This window comes from Microtus ochrogaster, chromosome 2 (genome assembly GCF_000317375.1).
Source record: "Microtus ochrogaster isolate Prairie Vole_2 chromosome 2, MicOch1.0, whole genome shotgun sequence".
NCBI lineage: Eukaryota > Metazoa > Chordata > Mammalia > Rodentia > Cricetidae > Microtus > Microtus ochrogaster.
This window is the reverse complement of record NC_022010.1, coordinates 47,871,900-47,890,949: the sequence shown is the minus strand read 5'-3', so window position 1 is coordinate 47,890,949 and position 19,050 is coordinate 47,871,900. Positions and strand designations below refer to the sequence as shown.

Below are 19,050 nucleotides of genomic sequence, written 5' to 3'. Positions count from 1 at the left end.
TTAAATGAATACAGTTTGTGTGTTATTATTTCTGGTGTAAAGCTAGCCGTGCGGGAGCCAGGTGGGATGAAAAGCAAGCCCGCAGCACCTTACAACAAAAGGTCCCATAGTTTAGGACTGGAACTCCACCTCTGACAGTGACACTGGCGGGGGAGGGGGGGACAAGAACACTCACTGCTCTACTAAGTCCATGCTCTTTTCTTTATTTACTACCATGGAGGCTGCAACACCGAGGAGGGAGGAAGCCACAGTCTGTTTAGTCTGAAGATCTGAGCTGATCGATCAGCACTATGCCAACAAACGACAGCAAGAGCTCACAAATTTGGAAAATATGCAAGGACCCTGGACCATATAGAAATATCTGGGTGTCCAGGGACTCCACAGCTCAGACCCAGCAGAGACTGGTTTCAGGCAGAGTGACTGTCTCACAGTGGAGATGTTCTTCTGTGGAAGATTAGGCCCATCTGCTGGTCTAGCGGGATAATCTTGCTGAAGCCTTTGTAAAAGCCTTTCAGCGTTAGCCACGGTTTATTTTAGAGAGCTGGCTAGGAACCAGATGAAATCAATCCGCCCGGCCCGCAGGCACCCGGTGTTCCCATGCCTCACCTGACCTCTTTGGCAGCAGTGAAAGCAGAGATCCAATGAGCCTGCAAAGGCCTCAGAGCTGCCTGGGTCTGAAATGGAGGGACGGGGCTTCAAGAGGCTCCCAACTGAGGTATTTAAGGGAGAAATGGAGGGCTGGGGACAAACATTGTTTGCAATTGAGAAAATATGCAAATCTGCCTACTGAATGGCTGGCTAGTTAGGGGAATGTACCAACAGATGACCTTATTTGAATGAAAATGTTTTAAACAACAACAAAAAAAATTTACAAAATTGGTTTTGTTTTGTGTCTCATTTTTATTTGTGAGAAACAGTCTCACGTAGTCCAGGCTAGCCTCTACTTCAGGTAGTCCAGGTTAGTCTCTACTCCCTGTGTAGCCAAGAATGACCTTGAACTCGTGAGCTTCCCACTGTTTCCACCTGTTAGGATTACAGGCATCTGTAGCCACATCCAACTGAAAATCAAACTTTTTATAAATTTCTTTACAAATAGCTGAATCTATCTGAGTGGGTCTTAATATATAATCATTTTATTTGGTAAATATCAGTTAAACAACTCTGAGTGTAAAACATTGCCAGGCTCTAAGAACACAAAAGATCTCATGTATGGCAACAGTGGACAGATGGAAGAGACACAAAAAAGCAAAACGTTACAGCCAGGGTGCCAAGTGACACATCTAAGGGGCTTCAAGCTTTCAAATGACTTGTATTGACGGAGCAAGAGAATCAAGCAAAAATTCAGGACTTCAGAGGTAAAAGGGAGAAAGGGCAGCACTGTTGAGTTTTATAAGGAAATGAAAATAAAGGTATAAAGCCGAAATAATTCAGACCATAAAGTCTTTATTCCCAAACAATATGAACATGTGCTTAGGAAAGCCTAAATAATCCACAAAGTTACCGAACTATTAAGTACTTACAGCAAGGTTACAGGATGCAAAGACTATCAAGGTCAACTGCATCTATCTACCAGCCAAAGACATTTGAAAACTGAAAGTCAAAAGTAAGTTATACTCATGACACAACACGAAATGCTTTAGGGGAACTTAAACAAAATATGAGTAAGACAGGAACATTAAACAATACTTCTGAAAAAAAAAAACAACCTCAAAGAAGACCTATATAAGTAGAAGAATAGCTCAGGTTTGTAGATCAGAAAACCCAATACCACCAACGTGTGCATTCCCCCTTAAATGACCTCCACCTCCAGTGGAATCCCAACAAAATCCCAACAGGCTTCTTCTTCTTTTTCCAGGAGCTGACTTGCTGGTTCTAAATGTATAAAATTATAAAAGTCTGGGATAAACAGGCTCTTCCTCTCATAGTTCAGGGAATTCTGAGGAAGAGAGGAAGGAAGAATTGTAGGAACCAGAGGTGTCAAGGGCACCAGGAGAACATGGCCCACAGAATCAACTGAGCGGGGCTCATAGGGACTCACAGAGACTGAAGAGGTGATCAAGCAGCCTCCACAGGTCTTAGCTAAGCCCTGTGCATAAACATTCTGACTGTGGAGCTGGGTGTTCTTGTGGAACTCCTAACAGCAAGAGTGGGGAGTGTCTCTGACTCTTTTATTTGCTTAGGGCCCTTCTCCTCCTACTGGGTTGTCTGGCTCAGCCCTGAAGTGCGGGTGTGTGTCTAGTCTTACTGTATCTTGCTATGCTGTGTTCCGTTGATGTCTCTGGGAGGCCTGCTCTTTTCTGAAGGGAAATGGATGAGGAGTGGATCTGGGGGAAGGGGAGGTGGGAGGGAGAACTGGGCAGAGTGGAGGGAGAGGAAACTGCAGTCAGGATATATTGTACAAGAGAAGAATTAAGAAAAAAAAGACTAAATAGGAATTACGTTTTTGTATCAAAATAAAATAAGGTAACATAAAATCTAGGGATAGTAAAAAAATATTTTTAAGGAGTACACTGTTGGAGTCCTGTTTGGTTTCAGCGACCTACCACACAACTATAACAGTCCCTGCACTGTGGTAACTACGCTGCCAGGGCAAACATATTGCTTAGTGAGGCAGAATAAAGTTCAGAAATCAACCACACAGAAGGTCAAACAAACCTGTTAAGTCAGTGGGAAAGGGACAGTTTGAATTTTGTTTGGCAAATGGATATCCATAGAAAAAGACGAAACTTAATTTCAACTTCATATTGCACATAAATATTAAAAGATAAAATCTTAAATCAAACCAAATGTTAGAGACAATCTTCACGCCTTTTTTAAATAGTTACTTTTTTAAAAGATTTATTTATTTATTAATTATGTATACAACATCCTGCCTCCTTGTATGCCTGCATGCCAGAAGAGGGCACCAGATCTCATTATAGATGGTTGTGAGCCACCATGTGGTTGCTGGGAATTGAACTCAGGACCTCTGGAAGAGCAGCCAGAGCTCTTAACCACTGAGCCATCTCTCCAGAAACTTTAAGAGAATTTTTTTCTTAGACAAAAAGACAACAACAAATAAAACAACTAACCCACTAATTATAAAAATCTTTTAAATAAATTAGACTTCCTCAGAATTCAAATCTTGTGCCTATGAAATAGTGCATCAGGAAATTAAAAGAACAATCATTACTCTTGGATAAAATATTTATAAAACATACATCTCACAAAATATCTATTTCTAAAATATATAGAGAACTCAGTAGGAAAATAGTCCATTGTAAAGGTGAGGAAATATTTGAACAGACAATTTATAAAGAAGATGGAAAAAGAGACATTCATGACATGCAAAAAACACTTGATGAAGTTTACTTATCCAAGAAATATAAATTAAAAATACCACATACCCACAGAGTGACTAAAATTCAAACTACCAACAATAATAAGTGTTGACAAAGACATGGACCATGTGAAACAAATACATTTCTGGCAGAAATAAACTATGGTAAATTCCTATTGGAAAACAGATTGGCAGTTTCTCAAAAGTAAACACACACTGACTATATGAATAAGCAATTAGATTTTTAAGAATACCCTGGGAGATATAAAAATATATGTCAACAAAGAGATTTGTGTTCAAATGTTCATAACATGTTTGTAATAGACTTAAAAGTCCAACAACAGAGCAATGAATAAACCAAACTGTAATGTAGGTACACAGCAGACACTATTTGACAACAAGAAATTTAAAGACCAATATATACAACGCTCTAGTTAGATTCCAAAAACATTATAAGTAAAAGAAGACCAACACAAAAGAGTATAGTCTATGTTATCCATTTACTGAAGCTCTAGAGACACCAGGCTAAGCACCCTACAAGATACAGGTTAGTGTTTATGTGTGTACTGGCCAAGGAGACACTGACTATGGAGACACGGAGAAGTTTCAGTGGTAACTGAAATCTTCTATGTTCTGACCGTACTGGTGGTTACTTGTAGTATTATCAAAATTCATCGAACCATTTGTTTATAATCATTACACATTACAACAACGATTTCTTTTTAAATAAGAGAATAATTAAATGAATGATAGCTTTTATGTCCTCATAAATAGGCCGATGCTTGTGCGGTGAGCATGGCATGTCAGGAAGGCCAGACTATTTTTGTGAGATAGTTGATTATACTGGGTAAAGATATGTCATTGTGATTGTTTAATAAAAAGCTAAACAACCAACAGCTAGGCAGGAGGTATAGACAGATATTCAGGACAGAGAAAGATCTGGGAAGAAGAAAGAGGGAGTCGCCAACCGCCAATGTAGACGAGGCGGGACATGCAGGAGGAGAGGCAAAGCCATGAACCATGTGACAGCATGGAGATGGATAGAAATGGGCTAATTTAAGTTATACGAGTTAGTTAGAAACCAGCCTAAGCTGAGGCTAAGATTTTATAATTAACAGAAACTCTCTGTGTTGTCATTTGGAAGCTGGCTGGTGGGCAGAGGAGACTTATTACAGACTATAATGTACTTGACTGCTTTAAACGGAACAGCAACCTTAGGGAAAGGGGTAGTGATCGTGGGAGGTCACATTCCATTTTAAAAAGAGAAATGTGGGCATGACAAATTAGGTCTATTAGAAATGATATGACATAGGGACTAAGGCCCATAGACTCAGGCTGAGCTGAATTCAAAGCATTTGTGTGTGTGTGTATATGTGTGTGTGTGTGTGTATGTGTGTGTGTGTGTATAATACAAATATGTTTACATCCTTAGACAGATTGTGAAGATCAAGAATGAATACCTTACTTCTCTGTGCTATGAGAATGACATCATCATCTATTAAAGACAGGCATGTCTGCATGATGGGTCTCAGCTTAGTTCATGTTGCCCTTTATTCTTATCCATAGCTGCAGTTTTCTTCACAGGAGCCCTGTGAGGTAAGGAGGCTGGTACTATTAACTCCAGTCACATGGTTAATGCCCTGAGGGCTGGCATAGCCGAGCTGGTTGCCGTCCCTGGACCTCCAGGGTTCTACTTTGAGGTATTGTGTCATTCTTCATTTCTACTCAGTGTAAAATGGTAGGACCCAGAAATCAGGTAAGCCACTGAGATGGGTACCTCTAGCTACTTCTCAGTGAGACCTAACCCAAAGGCTTCAGGAAGCACCGAAGGCCTTGTCCAGTACAGTACTGCCCACAGTACTGTTCATAGTATGTTCTGGGAGCTGACTTGTTCACAGTGCATTCTGGGAGCTGATCTGTTTCTTTTTACAGCGAAAGAAGATAAAAATCAAAAGTTTGATTTTAGAAACACAAGCAAGAGTTTTGCACGGTGACCTCATATCTGTTGAATCTAAAAGTAAAAACTGTGCTTAAATCTTTGATGTCATGGCTTTTCAGTTATATTTTATTTTACAAAAGTGTCAATATGTTACGAATTTGATAATAGACATGCAGAAGACAAAACCCTCGGTCCTCTCCCGCAGTGAGTTTAAGAATCACTGTCTGAGGGTGATAAGGATGCTTTACTAGTCAAGGGGTAAGACAGCAGGCAGAGGAGCAGACAAGCATAGGGATGGGGAGACAGCCCTTGACCACTGGGCCATTTCTCTACACAGTTGATGAGGGACAGAAAAATCACTTAAGCTGGTCTCTGAATTAGAAAGCCACCCCCAAACTAAACTAATTCAAGGCTGACCTGAAAGATACGAGTGGTGAGGGGGGTAGGCGGCCCGCCTACTATGAACCACAGTCACTTCCTGTTCCTGTTTTGAGTCAGCTCAGTCTGGCGAGCCCTCTCCACTCCAGTTTCCCCTCCGCTCCCAGTGTCTTGGTGATTCCCACTTGACCACGGAGGGTGGCTCAGTGGGCCCTGTCCAAAGAAAATTAGAGGCTTCACATTGGCGTGTCCCCTGGAGGACTGTTTGATCTGGGTAGGAAGACTGAAGATCAGAGAGGATCAAAAGTTTGCCCGAGGTCAACTAGCCTGTTCCCATAGGGGATCCAAGCTTCTGTACCTTGAAGGCTTTAACAAATACACACAAGTAAGCCTTTGGGGAAGTATCTCCATTTATTTCAGTGGCTATGGATCCAGTTAGTTGGATATGTAGAGTTACCACAGTGTATGGCCTCAGGGACCCAAGTCAGAGCTATGTGTACAGCGCTATGCCATGTAGGGAGCCATTTAGGGAGAAGGACGTCTCGGCTGTTGCATAGTTGTATTAACTTTGGGGGCTGGGATTCTGATAAATCTCTATTAACGGAGCATAGAGATAATATCACCAACATGCTAAGAAGTGCTAAGTACCAGCAGACGCTCAGGTAGGCGACTCAATGAACTCTCAGCACGAACCTTCGGGTAGCTGCTATCATCCCCGTGAATTAATAAAACGAGCTAACTAAATTCATACCGCTAGTAATGACAGAGCTGTGAACTGAATCAAGATCTTCCAAATGCAAGCTCTTCCCATGGGCCGGTGGCAGGACTCTAGAAGTCCTTAAAAGGCTCTGCTCTTACTGAACATGCAAGATGCAGGCTCTGGGAGGGGAAAACAGCGGGATACTGTTTCCCCATCTCAGTAGGTCCCAGAACACCAGGACAGGTGGCCTTCACTCAGAAAAGGAAAAGCCTCCCTCAACCTTCTTAAATCTGTGAGCTTTCCGGTCAATGAGCATTAAAGAAGCTTCTGGAAAGGCCCTGTTCCTATTCTTTTTCTTTGTCACACTGTGTACTTTCCAGACTTGGTTGATTTGTTAAATATTCAGTTGGGGCTGGAGAGATGGCTCAGCAGTTAAGAGCACTGGCTGCTCTTCCAGAAGACATGGATTCAATTCCAGCACCCACAAGGCAGCTCACAGCTGTCACTCACTCCAGTTCCAGGGGGTCCAGCATCCTCTTCTGGCCTCCATGAGCACCAGAACCACATGTGGTGCATGACCATACATACTGACAAATGACCCTTACATATAAAAGTAAATAAAATATAAAAATAATATTTAATATAGCTACTTAAATCAAACCATTTATGTCTGAATGGTGTTCAGTAATATTCCAGATCTGCCCAAATGTGTGCCAAGTTTCCTAAGACTATGGCAGCTGCAGTGTAGCCATCACTGACACCTTTAAAATCCAGGGGGAAATGAGGCCAAAATATTGTTAGAGTGTGGGTGGAGGAGTTGGAAATGAAGCTGAAAATCGTCTTAATCTTGCCAAATTTAGGAATGGCATTGATTCATTATTTTTTCAGCTTTTTTTTCTTAAAGCATTGCATTTACTTTGCTACTAAAATATGACAGCCTGGTACAACCCAATGCAATAGTCCTGGTAAGATGGTCTAGACTAGTCTGTGGAAGAGAAGTATGTCTCTCAAGGGCCAAGGACAATAGTCCACAGAAAACTCTAGATATGCCCATATTTTTGCTTCTCTCTTTTTGAGACAGAGTCTCATGTATTGTGGTGATACGATATTCTAAAAATATCTCCTACATCTTAAGAGATTAAAACTTTTGCTGGCCCTCACAGCCAAAGTTAATAGGCCTTGAAATCACTTAACACTTAAGACTGCAAGCCTGTTAAACCTGACTCTAGGAGAACAGTGTAACAACCAAACTTACTTGCCATCTGATGAATTCTTACAACCTAAACTAATGCACAGTTGCGATCTTAAATCATGTCCTCTTCTATGCCCCTGACCCAGATAATGCGTGTGCATCATTTGCTGAAAGCAGCAAATACAGAAGTTGAAAGCAACTTTCTGAAAAATGCCATAAAGGTTGAAAGTAATCATTGTGGATATTGGTTGATAAACAATGTTATTTGTTTATCTGGGTCAGTTGGAGCCAGAGACTTAATCCCATGTTAAACTCTGTTAAAGATTTTTGCCAGGTGTTCCTCATTCCTTTCCCCACGTAAAGCTTTCTATGCAGTTCAATTGAGATAGAAGAGAGCTTTTAGTTAAGGGGATCCAGAAACCAGGCACACAGTCACAAGGCAATCATCTGCAAGACAGATAGACACACAGAGACACAGGAACACACAGATTCACAAGTCAGCCTTCAACCAGCCTAAGGGACTGAGACACATACAGCAGACCAACAGAGGAAGGAAGACAGACAGAGCATGAAGTAGGGAATTCAAATCTAGACTCTCTTTTGGTTAAACAAGGGGAAGTGCTTTTATTTCTTTCCTTAATGGGATACCAATGCATTATTGGTAACTAACACACAGTGTAACCTAGGCTAGCCTTGACATTGAACTTCTGACCCTTCTGCAGAAACCACTCCACCTACAGCCACCTCCCTCCACCCTTCGGTGCTAGGATTACAAGCATAAGCTATCACGCCTAGTTTCTTTGGTGCTAGAACCAAACACGGGCCTTCATGCATGCTAGGCAAAATTGTTTCCACTTGAGCTACATTGCCACATTTATTTCAGATAAAAAGAAAGTTGGATCATTGTCTTGAGGACTAAACATCATTACTAAAATAGGATTAATCGTGAGTTTCCAAATGTCTTGTTTCTTTATAGTAACACTAATGGTTCCCAATTTCCATCATGTAGCCCAATGCAAATTTGTTTCTCAAGTCACTGCCCCAACTATGACAGCAGATATTATCTTCACTATAGAATTTATGGGGGAGCCCTTAACCTTGACATTTTACTGATGCCTTCTCTTTTTGAAACAGGGTCTTATTATGTAGTCCTGGCTGACCAGAGATCAGCCTGCCTCTGCCTCCTGAGTGCTGGAACTAAAGATGCATAAGACCACACCCAACACTGAAGTCTTTGCAACCCATTGGCAGTCACCCTACACTCTAAACACATGTTCTACATTTATGTAAAGGGATAGGTTAATGGCATTTTATAGATAATTGATAGACATAGATAGATGGATGGATAGATAGATAGATAGATAGATAGATAGATAGATAGATAGATAGATAGATCAAACTTCAGCATTTGTGCCTCTTTTCTGATTATCTCATGTCTGATTGAAGGAAGGGAGATAGCTAATACAGCAAACTGCTGGGAGGAGGTGGTTCATAGAGCTGTCATACATAAAAGACAGATAATAATAAGACAGATGACAAGATGAGAGAGATGAAACAAATACACATGAAGACATGAAACACACAGAGACTGATTCTAGAACAAATAAATAAACAGAAAGATTCCTAGACATGGCTATTTTCTTGCTGCACATTGCCCAGAGCCTGCAGGCTTTTCATCAGCTCTCCATGGACCACCCCTCCCTCCCAGTCTCCCAGCACCTACTTGATGTGCTCTGTCCGTCCAGAGCCCTCGATGGTCTTGGCTCCCCACCGCTGCTCCTTCTCGGAGATGTCATTCTAAAACGGACAGCAGGCAACGTTGTCAGCAAGAAACGGGCTAGACTGCAAGGAGCCTCCCAGCTGACCCTCCCCATCTCCGTCCCCTGAATTAGATGCTTCTTCAGAGTCTCTACTGTCACTCCCAGTTGCATTTATCCTATCTCAGCCCGCATGAGAATTAAAGTTAAGCTAATGATCCTTGGCTTACTCTGAATCACCCACCCTTTCCTCCTTAGATCTCTCAGGACATCTCAAATCAAGCACCATAGGCCAGAAGAGTCCCAGGTTCAACTGATCTTCAACTTCAGGATGGAGTGACCTAGTCCCTCAATTTCACTATCAAATACACTCACACCTGGGCCCTTCTATGTTCAACACCAGTTATCACACATTCCTAATAATGTCAGCTACCGATCTGTCTCACCACGAAGACTATCCTAATCTCAGATACTCCTTCCTAATCCCTCTCAAAGGCCAGAGTGGCTGAGGTGTCCCACACCCCCATTGTCCCAGCGAAGTTTATGCCCTACTCACCACAAAGTCAGGGTCTGTATCCCAGTCATCACCCTGGGTCTCCACGGAAACAGACACATCATGCCCCACTACAGACTTCCACATCTGAGGGCGACAGACAATGGAAATAATTAGGAATGACAGAGGAATCAAGAGGAAGGATGATCAGAATGCTGAAGCGATCAAATGTTTCTCGCCATTCTTAGAAGGAAACAAGAGCTGAAACAAAGCAGATAGAAGTTCTAGGGAGAGTTCTTAGAAGAGAAGGGAGTGGGAGTTATTTAGGATTTCAGAGTGGTCTGAGTCCACCCACATCTGGAGGGAAGTCAGTGCAGATGTAGGCAACACTGAGCAACCTCTGTCAACGTGCCAGGACTGCTCACTGTATCCACAGCTTGTAGTATTTGACAACACCTTCTGCAGGATTGGGGTGGCATTTCCCTCGTATTTCTCCATGGTTTCCTTTCTAGTTGTCAGGACATAAATGAGTCCAGGGTGCCTCCTGTCTGTAATCTGCTTAGCTACATTGAAATTCTTTCACCTGTCTATGGGATACGGTCCTACGTTCACTCTAAGACACAGTCAGAGAAGAGCTGTCGGGCAGTTGGCTGAAAGACCCACACTAGTTGATGCAAGGGGAAACATTGACAGGAATCTCAGTTTCCTAAGGGAGAAAACACCGAGGCTTTATGTTTTAGCGCTCAATTGAAAACACTGTTCAACTGCATTTAAAGATATACATATTCAAACACCGCATATAACAGATCCCCTTTTGGAACACATGCGGGATTTACCAACCAAGTAAGCAAGCATTGCGGGGGTCTTTGGAGAAAACTAGTTTGGCAGGGGAGCAATCATTCCTCCACTGGATACCCGTGTTTTCCTGAGCCTTGCCAAGGGAGCGTGAGGAGGAACTGCCTAGTCACACTGTGGGCTTCTAAACAGTGGTGTGGCAAGGTAACAAGGGGCAGTGCCCATCTGCTCTGGTAGTCTTTGGGATTTCCTGGCTCCGCTCTTGCCTACTGGCTGGCAAGTCCCTGCTTACCCTTCTTTCTCAGGGACTTCCACCACCGGGAGGCCATTCTGGTGTTCATCACTGTTTCCCAGAGGAGACACTCTTCAGTTCCTATCTGTAGGACTCTGTCCATTTAGGCCCCAAGTCTCCACTGAGATGCACCTGGAAACTTCCACCCTTGCCTCTGTTTCCTAGCAACCCCCAGAAGATGATCCCTGGGGAATCTGAGGAGAGGAATTAAAGATCTGCTAAGGTACAGCTAGGGAAGTGGTGAGCTAACCAGGCCGAGAGTCACTTGAGCTGCTAAGAACATTGCCTTCCTTACTTAGCAATAGCTACTGATAGGGCTTAGCACAGGTAAAGATGACCCGTGAACCACATCCTATGGCCTCTCTTTGACATGACCTGGCTCTTGCGCTGTTCTGCAACAGAGTGAAACTGGAAAGGAGAAGTCAACTGTATTCATGGGCAATAAGGAAGCAGTGAGGTCCGATGGTCTCATCTTCTGTCCTATCCCCTGCCCCCAGGCCTCAGCCATCTCTCCCATCAACCTCACATACCCATTTTCAAGATCAAAATAACTTAATATGCTCGTACTCTTGAGCATCAAGAAGTACTCATCAGTAAGGTTGCTAACTTGAAGCAGAAGGCTGGAGAATAACCCGGTGAAGGACAGAGAATGCCAGCACATCCAGTGCCTGAGGACTGTGTTGACTTATGACAATAGTCCACAGACACCTCAGTAATATAACAGTAATGGGTCCACAGCCAGTAACGCAACACAGAGTATGTACCTCGTAACCAGATACTAGACTAAGCCCTTCACAAATATTAACTTAAATACTTTGACAACTCGCTGATTCCTGTAATTTTGTTCCCCAATGTTAAATAATGAAGGGATTAGCATAGCTGCTTGTCTCTGACACTCTGGGATTCCCACAAACACAGAGTTACCCCAGCTGAATAATCATGCCTGCATATGTCCCCTAAAAGCACTTGGCTCAGCACCAGTGTTCACGTGGGTTAATTCCTGTTCCCTTACATTTCCCATGTGCATTTTGTGTCCCCGATAGACCGATAGAACAGTCCTCATCTTCTGTGGGACTCCTTTAGCTTATTAGTGCCCGGGGCCAGCCAGTCCTTAGAGTGGGATGTGTAGATCCTCAGTAGAAGCCAGGGTATACCTGGCTGGGCACACCGTCCTAGATGGCTGATCAATCACGTCCCTGAGTGCAGGCCATTTCCTTGTTCCTATCTTCCCATGCTCATTGTCAACCACTGCACACAGGCCTGATAGCCATCACAAGTTCAGCACCAATTAGCAAACTAAGGGCTGTGTGGATTTCTCTTCCACACTTCCCTGTGCTCCCCAAGTCTCCCAGAGCTCTGAGTACCCACCTTCACTACTGTTTGTTCAAGCTCCCAGCTCCGGCTCTTCAAATCCACACCCGGTGGTCCCCGCCAGCTGCTGCCACTTCAGGGCAAGAAACTGAGCAGCGGCTTTAGTTCCGTTTTCAGGTTTTCTGTCATTTCCTGCCACACTGTCCTCACGGCTACTTCCTGAAGTTTGACTCAGTTCCTTAAGCTTTAGGTACTTAAAAGGGCTAAGTGTTTCTGTGTCTAGTATTTTGAAAAGTTTTTGCAAGTCATGGGATAGTTATAAAAGTGACCACATCTGAGCCACGTCCCTAAACAGTTAAGACACGTTCAAGAATGTTGTAGAACTGCTCTGTGTCCTACGTAGGACAGTTGCATCTAGGATAGTAAAAGAATTCAAAACAAGCCAGAGGGGGATGTGGTAGCAAACATCTGGGATCCCAGTACTCAGGTGAAGCCTGGGCTACAACACTGTTTTAGAGGTCTAGTCTGAGAGAGGAAAACAAAAACAACATTTGATGTGGGCTGGAGCAATCAAGAGAGGCTTACTGGGAGATTGATCTGTATGTGAATCTTGAAGGGCAAGCCTTAAAAACACCTCTTCATTCCCTATAGCACTTACAATGAGGCTCACACAGAACTGATGTCACAAGGATAACTCCTGAGAAAGGAAGCAGGAAGTCCTAGCTTGTTGGGAAACTGTGTGGAGCCTGAGCTCACTGGCAGAAGTCTGACTTCAGATGAATTCCTCCAAGAAGCAGGAGCTGTGAACTCTGACACACTCTGTGCTGTTAAGATCTGTGGCCCTTCCCTTCTATCTTCAAGTTGGACATGCTCAGGTGACTTGTTTGGGCCAATGAAATAGACCCTTTCTGAGGTGAAGGCCACTGAGAGTTTGGAGGCCTTTACAGTTGGCTGCTTTACAAATAATCCCCCTGGGGGACTCCTCTGGCAGCCTGAGGCCCTCAGTGACAAAGAGGATTCAAAGAAACTCCCAAGATCATCCTAAGACTTTGTTATTGAATCTGACCCAGGCTCTTCTGATCTTGGTGGGCTGTGAAATTGTGACCTGATTGCCCTAGAGATTACAAACCCAGAAAGGGTCCCAGACTGGTTTCTCCACTCTTGGACTGAAGAGAGCATTTCTACAGAAGAACAGAGCGTTTCTGCAGGAGAACAGAGTGTTTCTGCAGGAGAACAGAAAGCTCCTAAGGTCCCTTCCAAATGGACGCTAAACTTGGGACATTTCATTTGTTCTGTTAAAGCTGTTTTAAAGTAGAGAAAATGTAGAAAGGGGAAATCTTCTAGCTAACCCAGAATTCTAATTCAATGTCAGAATTAGAAGTATCAGGGCAGACATTCTAACACATCATATGGCAATGCAGTTCTCTAGAGAAACTGTAGGACTTTAGTGATGAGTCCGAGAAAACTCATTTCCCCTTTACAGATACCCCACGTTCGTCCCTTGAGTGGAGTGTAGCACGCAGGAATAACTTTGAAACCAGAGAGTTCAGGTTCGAAATCCACTTGTTCAATGAGATAGCCGGCCAGCTTTTCCCAAGCAGCAACTTTATACAAATGCGTAATTATACCCACCCTACCTGCATGAGCTACGAAACCCCCACACTGCGTGTCCTAGGAGACTGATTTGCTGTTGTGCTCTGTTCTCCTGAGACAGAGTCTTGCTATGTAGCACAGGCTATGTTCAACTTACTATACAGACAAGACTGACCCCAAACTTACGATCTCCTGTCTCAGCCTTCTGAGTGCTGGAGTTACAAGCAAGTACCTAACATTTTCCAATGTTCTCTCAGAACTATACACAAGGCTTCAGGACTTCACCCCGGCACTCTGCTCCTTTAACTCAGTCTCGGGATGGATTTCTTCACCCTGGCTCCAGCAGCTGAGGCTAGAAGGATGCTGACAGCCCTCTGATGCTGGTCAGTGAGAAGGGAGGATTTTCAGGACTCTAGTACTCCGGGAACCATCCCTCCACTCTCCACTCTCCAGAGTGCAGACACAGGTACGTAACAACTGTGCCGACAGACAGCCTCACACAAATCTCCATTCCGAAAATAATGTTTTATTATTTTACAATAGCTCAGGAAAGTCCTTGGGATGTTGTGACTAAAATGTAATCACCATAGAAGGTAGAGCTGATCGGTGAGACACCAGTCCTCTCCCTTCTTCAGGTGATGAGCACAGAAGGGAAGACATCATGTCCGTAATGAGAAAGGGGAGGACAGGCACAGTGGTGTCACTCGTGACCACTGCTCTCAGGTCTGGATCAGGTGTTTTGTCTTCTCTTCCCATTGCCTCAGCCCTGTTCGCAGAGCCGGGTGACAATGGCATTGAAGACAGAATAACTCACATCGCATGCTGTAGCTCAGGGGGTTCTCGGGGCTAGAAGTTGTGATGCTCTGGCTCCCGAGTGGCTTCAGGACCCCTATGGAGGGATGCACCAGGCCTTTCTAACTTGTCCTCACAGCCACCTCTGTTGTTATGGGAACTTTCCAAGGAGATGCAGATGGGTTGGAAGTGGGAAGGCTGTTCTAAAAACTACAAATCTGACATTAGAGATGAAGGAATTACAAGTTCTGAGAGCTGTGGTCGAGTGAGGAGTTTATAGATGACCTGTGAAACACAGGATGAGGAGGACGTGAACCATCAGGAAGTAGATGGTTGCAAGTAGTGGCACTTGGGTCCGGAAATGGCAGAGTGAACGCAGAATCCGCTTCCATCCACTCCGGGTCTGAAACAAACAAAATAACAACAACAACAACAACAACAACAACAAGATGAGGAAGTCAGCTCCACCTGAAGACACTTTCTCTTCACCAGTAATTCTGCATCTCAGCCCATCGATCCCATCCTCACAGCAGAGGGGCATCCCAGGAGAAAGTTTCCTCAGTGGCTGACCAACAATAACACTGCCCATCTCCGTACCTCAAACCGGTCCCACCGCAGAGCTCTCCCTGCATCCTTCCCTCTTACCCTTCGGCAGCTGCTGCCAGGATGTCTATCCACACTGATGTCTCCTGAGAGCCACGGGCTCGAATGATAGGAGTCCAGGCCGAATCCCATTCACTCGCTCCAGCCTGTGTTGAGAGAAAGATACAACAGGGTGTCTGCTGCATGAGAATCTTCCTAGTCGGTCTGGTCTAGATAGGTCTATACCGATCTGAACCACTTGAGACGAGTCTGTTCTGGTCTGGGCCCATCTGAACCAGTCTGAACCAGTCTAAACAGGTCTGGTCCGGTTCGAGCCGGTCTAAACCGGTTTTATCTGGTCTGGGCCAGTCTGATCCAATCTAAACCAGTCGGGACCAGTCTAAACCAGTTTGAACTGACCGAGACTGGTCTGATCCAGTCTAAACCAGTCAGGACTGGCCTGAACCGGTCTAAGCCGGTCTAGACCAGTTTGAACCAGTCTAGACCAGTTTGAGCCAGTCTGAACTAGTCTGAACCAGCTGGGACCAGTCTGATCTGGTCTAAACTGGTCTGAACTGGTCTAAACTGGTTGAGCCGGTCTGGACCGGCTGGGACTGGTCTGATCTGGTGTAAACCAGTTTGAACCTGTTGGGGCCAGTCTAAACTGGTTTGGAATGGCCCAAACTGGCTTGAACTGTTGAGACCAGTCTGATCCGGTCTAAACCGGTCGGGACCAGCCTGAACCTGTCTAAGCTGATCAAGACAGGTCTGAACCGGTTTGAACCAGTCTAGACCAGTTTGAGCCAGCCTGAACCGGTTAGAACTGGTCGAGACCTGTCTGTACTGACTTAAACCAGTCTGGCCCCATCTAAACTAGTTTTGAGCTCGTCGAGACTGGTCTGGTCTAAACCAGTCTGGTCTGGTTTGAGCCAGTCTAAACCAGTCTGGTCCAGTCTAAACCGGTTGGAAACGGTCTGGTGATTGGCAGAGATTTTGCAGGGAGGAGATGGTGGCAGATGAAGATTCTCAGCTGTGGGGGAGCACAGGGAGCACGATACCCAGAGCCACATGAGTTGGTCTGGTAGTGTCACTCCCTTTTGGACAGCCTATAGAAAAGCACTGTGTCACTGACACAGCCTCTCAAGGAACTCCAGAAGGCAGTGACATGCACAGGAGTAATGCAGACCAGGGTTTGAAGCCATAAGGATTCATCCCTGGTCAGAAAAGCTGCAGATGCGAATTTCCAAGCCAGTGGGTCGCATCTGGAACAAACTCAGTGCGCATTATATGACAGGTTTGTTTGTGTTGTTGTTATGAGTCTTCAGAGCAGTTCAGCTTTGCTTCTGCGGAAGTAAATCAGTGGCTCTCTGTTCCTGTGAGTTCTGTGAGCCAGAGCGTCTGTGAAACATGTGATTGCTGTAACTTACTCACTCCTTTAGGACTACTGAACACTTACACAATTTAACATGCAATTTCAGTATATTAAAAAAAAAACAGTATTAACTGATGTGTAGGACTTGGCTATCCCTGGGATACTGTGTATCTCCTTTTTCCTTGTGAGATTTAAAATTGACTCACACACAAAAAATCCTTCTCAGCTTTGCCCTTTCCTGTCACAACTGTGATAGCATCCGCAGTATTCCAGTTTCTAAGGGATTAAACAGGCATCTTAGGGCTCATTTGAGAACTGCCTCATTATCTACATAAATTAAAAAAGATCTTTCCATGGGACGTGGGAGAGGAACATTGTTGCCTCAGAAATGGCTTCTTCCAGCCAAGGTCATAGAACTTCCGACCTGGAACAGGAGGGAAAAGGGAATAAGGTGGTTGAGCAAATCATCTCAGGGCTGTGCAGTGAGCTTCGGTCATCCGTTGGGGGAACCGCAGAGGGTAGCTGGGTGCTGGGGAAGAGAGGTGCGAAAGAAAGCCCCTCCCCCCAGGGCCATGAAAAGATAGAACTGTAGGACCATGTCCACAGACGTCATCAGATGCTGACTGTGTTCGGGACTGTGCTCTGCAGACGAAGTCCAGCGGGATTCCAGCGTCTGGAGTAAGGAATTGAGCATTAGCAGTAAAGAGGCTGATGGTTCGGCAGAGCCACTACTCCAACCAGAGACAAAGGCATTAAGTTTTGCAGTTGTATCCTGGTGTCTTAGTTCAGCTGGTGACTTCCGAGAGCTCAGCAGTTAAGAGCATTTGTTCTTACTGAGGACTCAGGTTCAGTTCCTAGCACCAGCACGGTGGCTCACCACCTCTGTAACTCCAGTTCCAGAAGATCTGATGTCCTCTTCTGACCTCCAAGAGCATCAGGCACACACATGGTGTGCATGCATGCAAGCAAGCACAATACTCACATGAAATTTAAATACATATGTAAGTTTAAAAACAACTGACCAAAACCAACTTGGAGAGGAAATTTGGTTTACATGTCTCCATCACGGTCATTGAGGGAAAACCAGGATAGGAACTCAAGGCAGGAACTGAAAACTATGTAGAAACAGGGCTGCACATCAGAACCACTGGGGAATCCTGCAAAGGCTGGTGGCGAAGTCCTGAACGTCTGCAGCTGGCTGTGAGCAGCTGCGTCTCTGTGAAGCTTCTAGCTCAGCCTGAGAAACACTGCCCAGACCTAGCGGTGTGCAGCATTGGTTTCCAGGTGTCCATCACACCATCCTCAGCAGCTGTTGAAATGGATATGAGTGTGCGCATCTCAAAAGTAAACTTTCATCTCACTTAAAGTGTAGATTTACATTGTAGGGTCTGAATGGGAACCGGCTACGCTTCTAACAAGCTCCTTGAGGTGCTATCCCCATCTGAGAGCAGCAAAGGCCTAGACCAGTGTGGTTCCCAACCTGGGAGTCATGACCCCTTCCATGAGTCATGATATGGGGTTGCATATCAGATATTTATATTGCGATTCATGACTAACAAAATTACAGTTATGAAGGAGCAACAAAAATAATTTTATGGTTAGAGGTCACCACATCATAAGGAACTGTATCAAAGGGGCTCAGCATTGGGAAGGTTGAGAACTACTGTCTTAGACTAACAAAACGTGTTCCACCATTTGTAATTTTCTCCTTGCTACCGAGACACACTCGTCATATGGGCATGTCTTTATTCTAGCCTAAATGGAGTGCGTTTCCTGTGCCCAGTCTTTCGTTTTCCTCTCCCAGTTCAGCATTGCGGCATGTAAGATAACTTCAAATTCTCTGTAACTACTTACATATGAAATATCAATACATAACATCTTACGTAAGTATCAGGAAAAGACAATATGATATGAGTTGTTGTTTGTTTGTTTGAGACAGGGTTTCTCTTTGTAGCCCTGGCTGTCCTGGAACTTGCTCTTAGACCAGGCTGGCCTCTAATTCAGAAATCTGCCTCCTAAGTACTGTGATTAACTGTGTGCCCATGATTGCCTGGATCCTCACTTCCCACCCCAACCCCCACCCAGCCAGTAATACTTGTTGTGAGTCTGTAAACAGACTGTGTCAGCTGTCTAGGACATTGTAGAAGCATCCATCCTCAGGTCCACCCAGATCTACGTTATGAGAAACTTGGCAGAGGGATCCAGCAGTTTTGTTTTTGGTTTTTGGTTTTTTGAGACAGGGTTTTTCTGTGTAGCCCTGGCTGTCCTAGAACTCTCTTTGTAGACCAGGCTGACCTTGAACTCACAGAGATCCACCTGCCTCCACCTCCCGAGTGCGAGAATTAAAGCCCCCACACCTGTTGAGAACCTCTACTCCTAGAAATAACCAGCAATGTGCTCATCAGAGCCTTCCAGGCAACCATGAGGCTTCATTGGACTTCCTGCTAGGGCTCTGGGGACTGAGCTCTGGTCAGCCAGGAACCGACAAGGCTTCTTGTGCACCGACAGAGTTAAAGGGCTGTTTTTCTTTTGTTT

At 44.6% G+C, this 19,050-nt stretch overlaps 1 protein-coding gene across 1 annotated transcript in view; it reads right to left on the bottom strand.

The window, feature by feature from the left end:
- Nucleotides 1-12,304, bottom strand: part of Hcls1 (hematopoietic cell-specific Lyn substrate 1) — a 25,659-nt gene extending 13,355 nt beyond the window's left edge. The window contains exons 1-3 of the mRNA XM_005344956.3: nucleotides 12,234-12,304; nucleotides 9,842-9,925; nucleotides 9,252-9,325 (exon numbers count right to left, since the gene is read on the bottom strand). Of these exons, the coding sequence (XP_005345013.1) occupies nucleotides 9,252-9,325; nucleotides 9,842-9,925 (158 nt within the window). The 5' untranslated portion in view covers nucleotides 12,234-12,304. The remainder of the gene's footprint in view (nucleotides 1-9,251; nucleotides 9,326-9,841; nucleotides 9,926-12,233) is intronic.
- Between the last annotated feature and the right edge of the window lie 6,746 nt (nucleotides 12,305-19,050).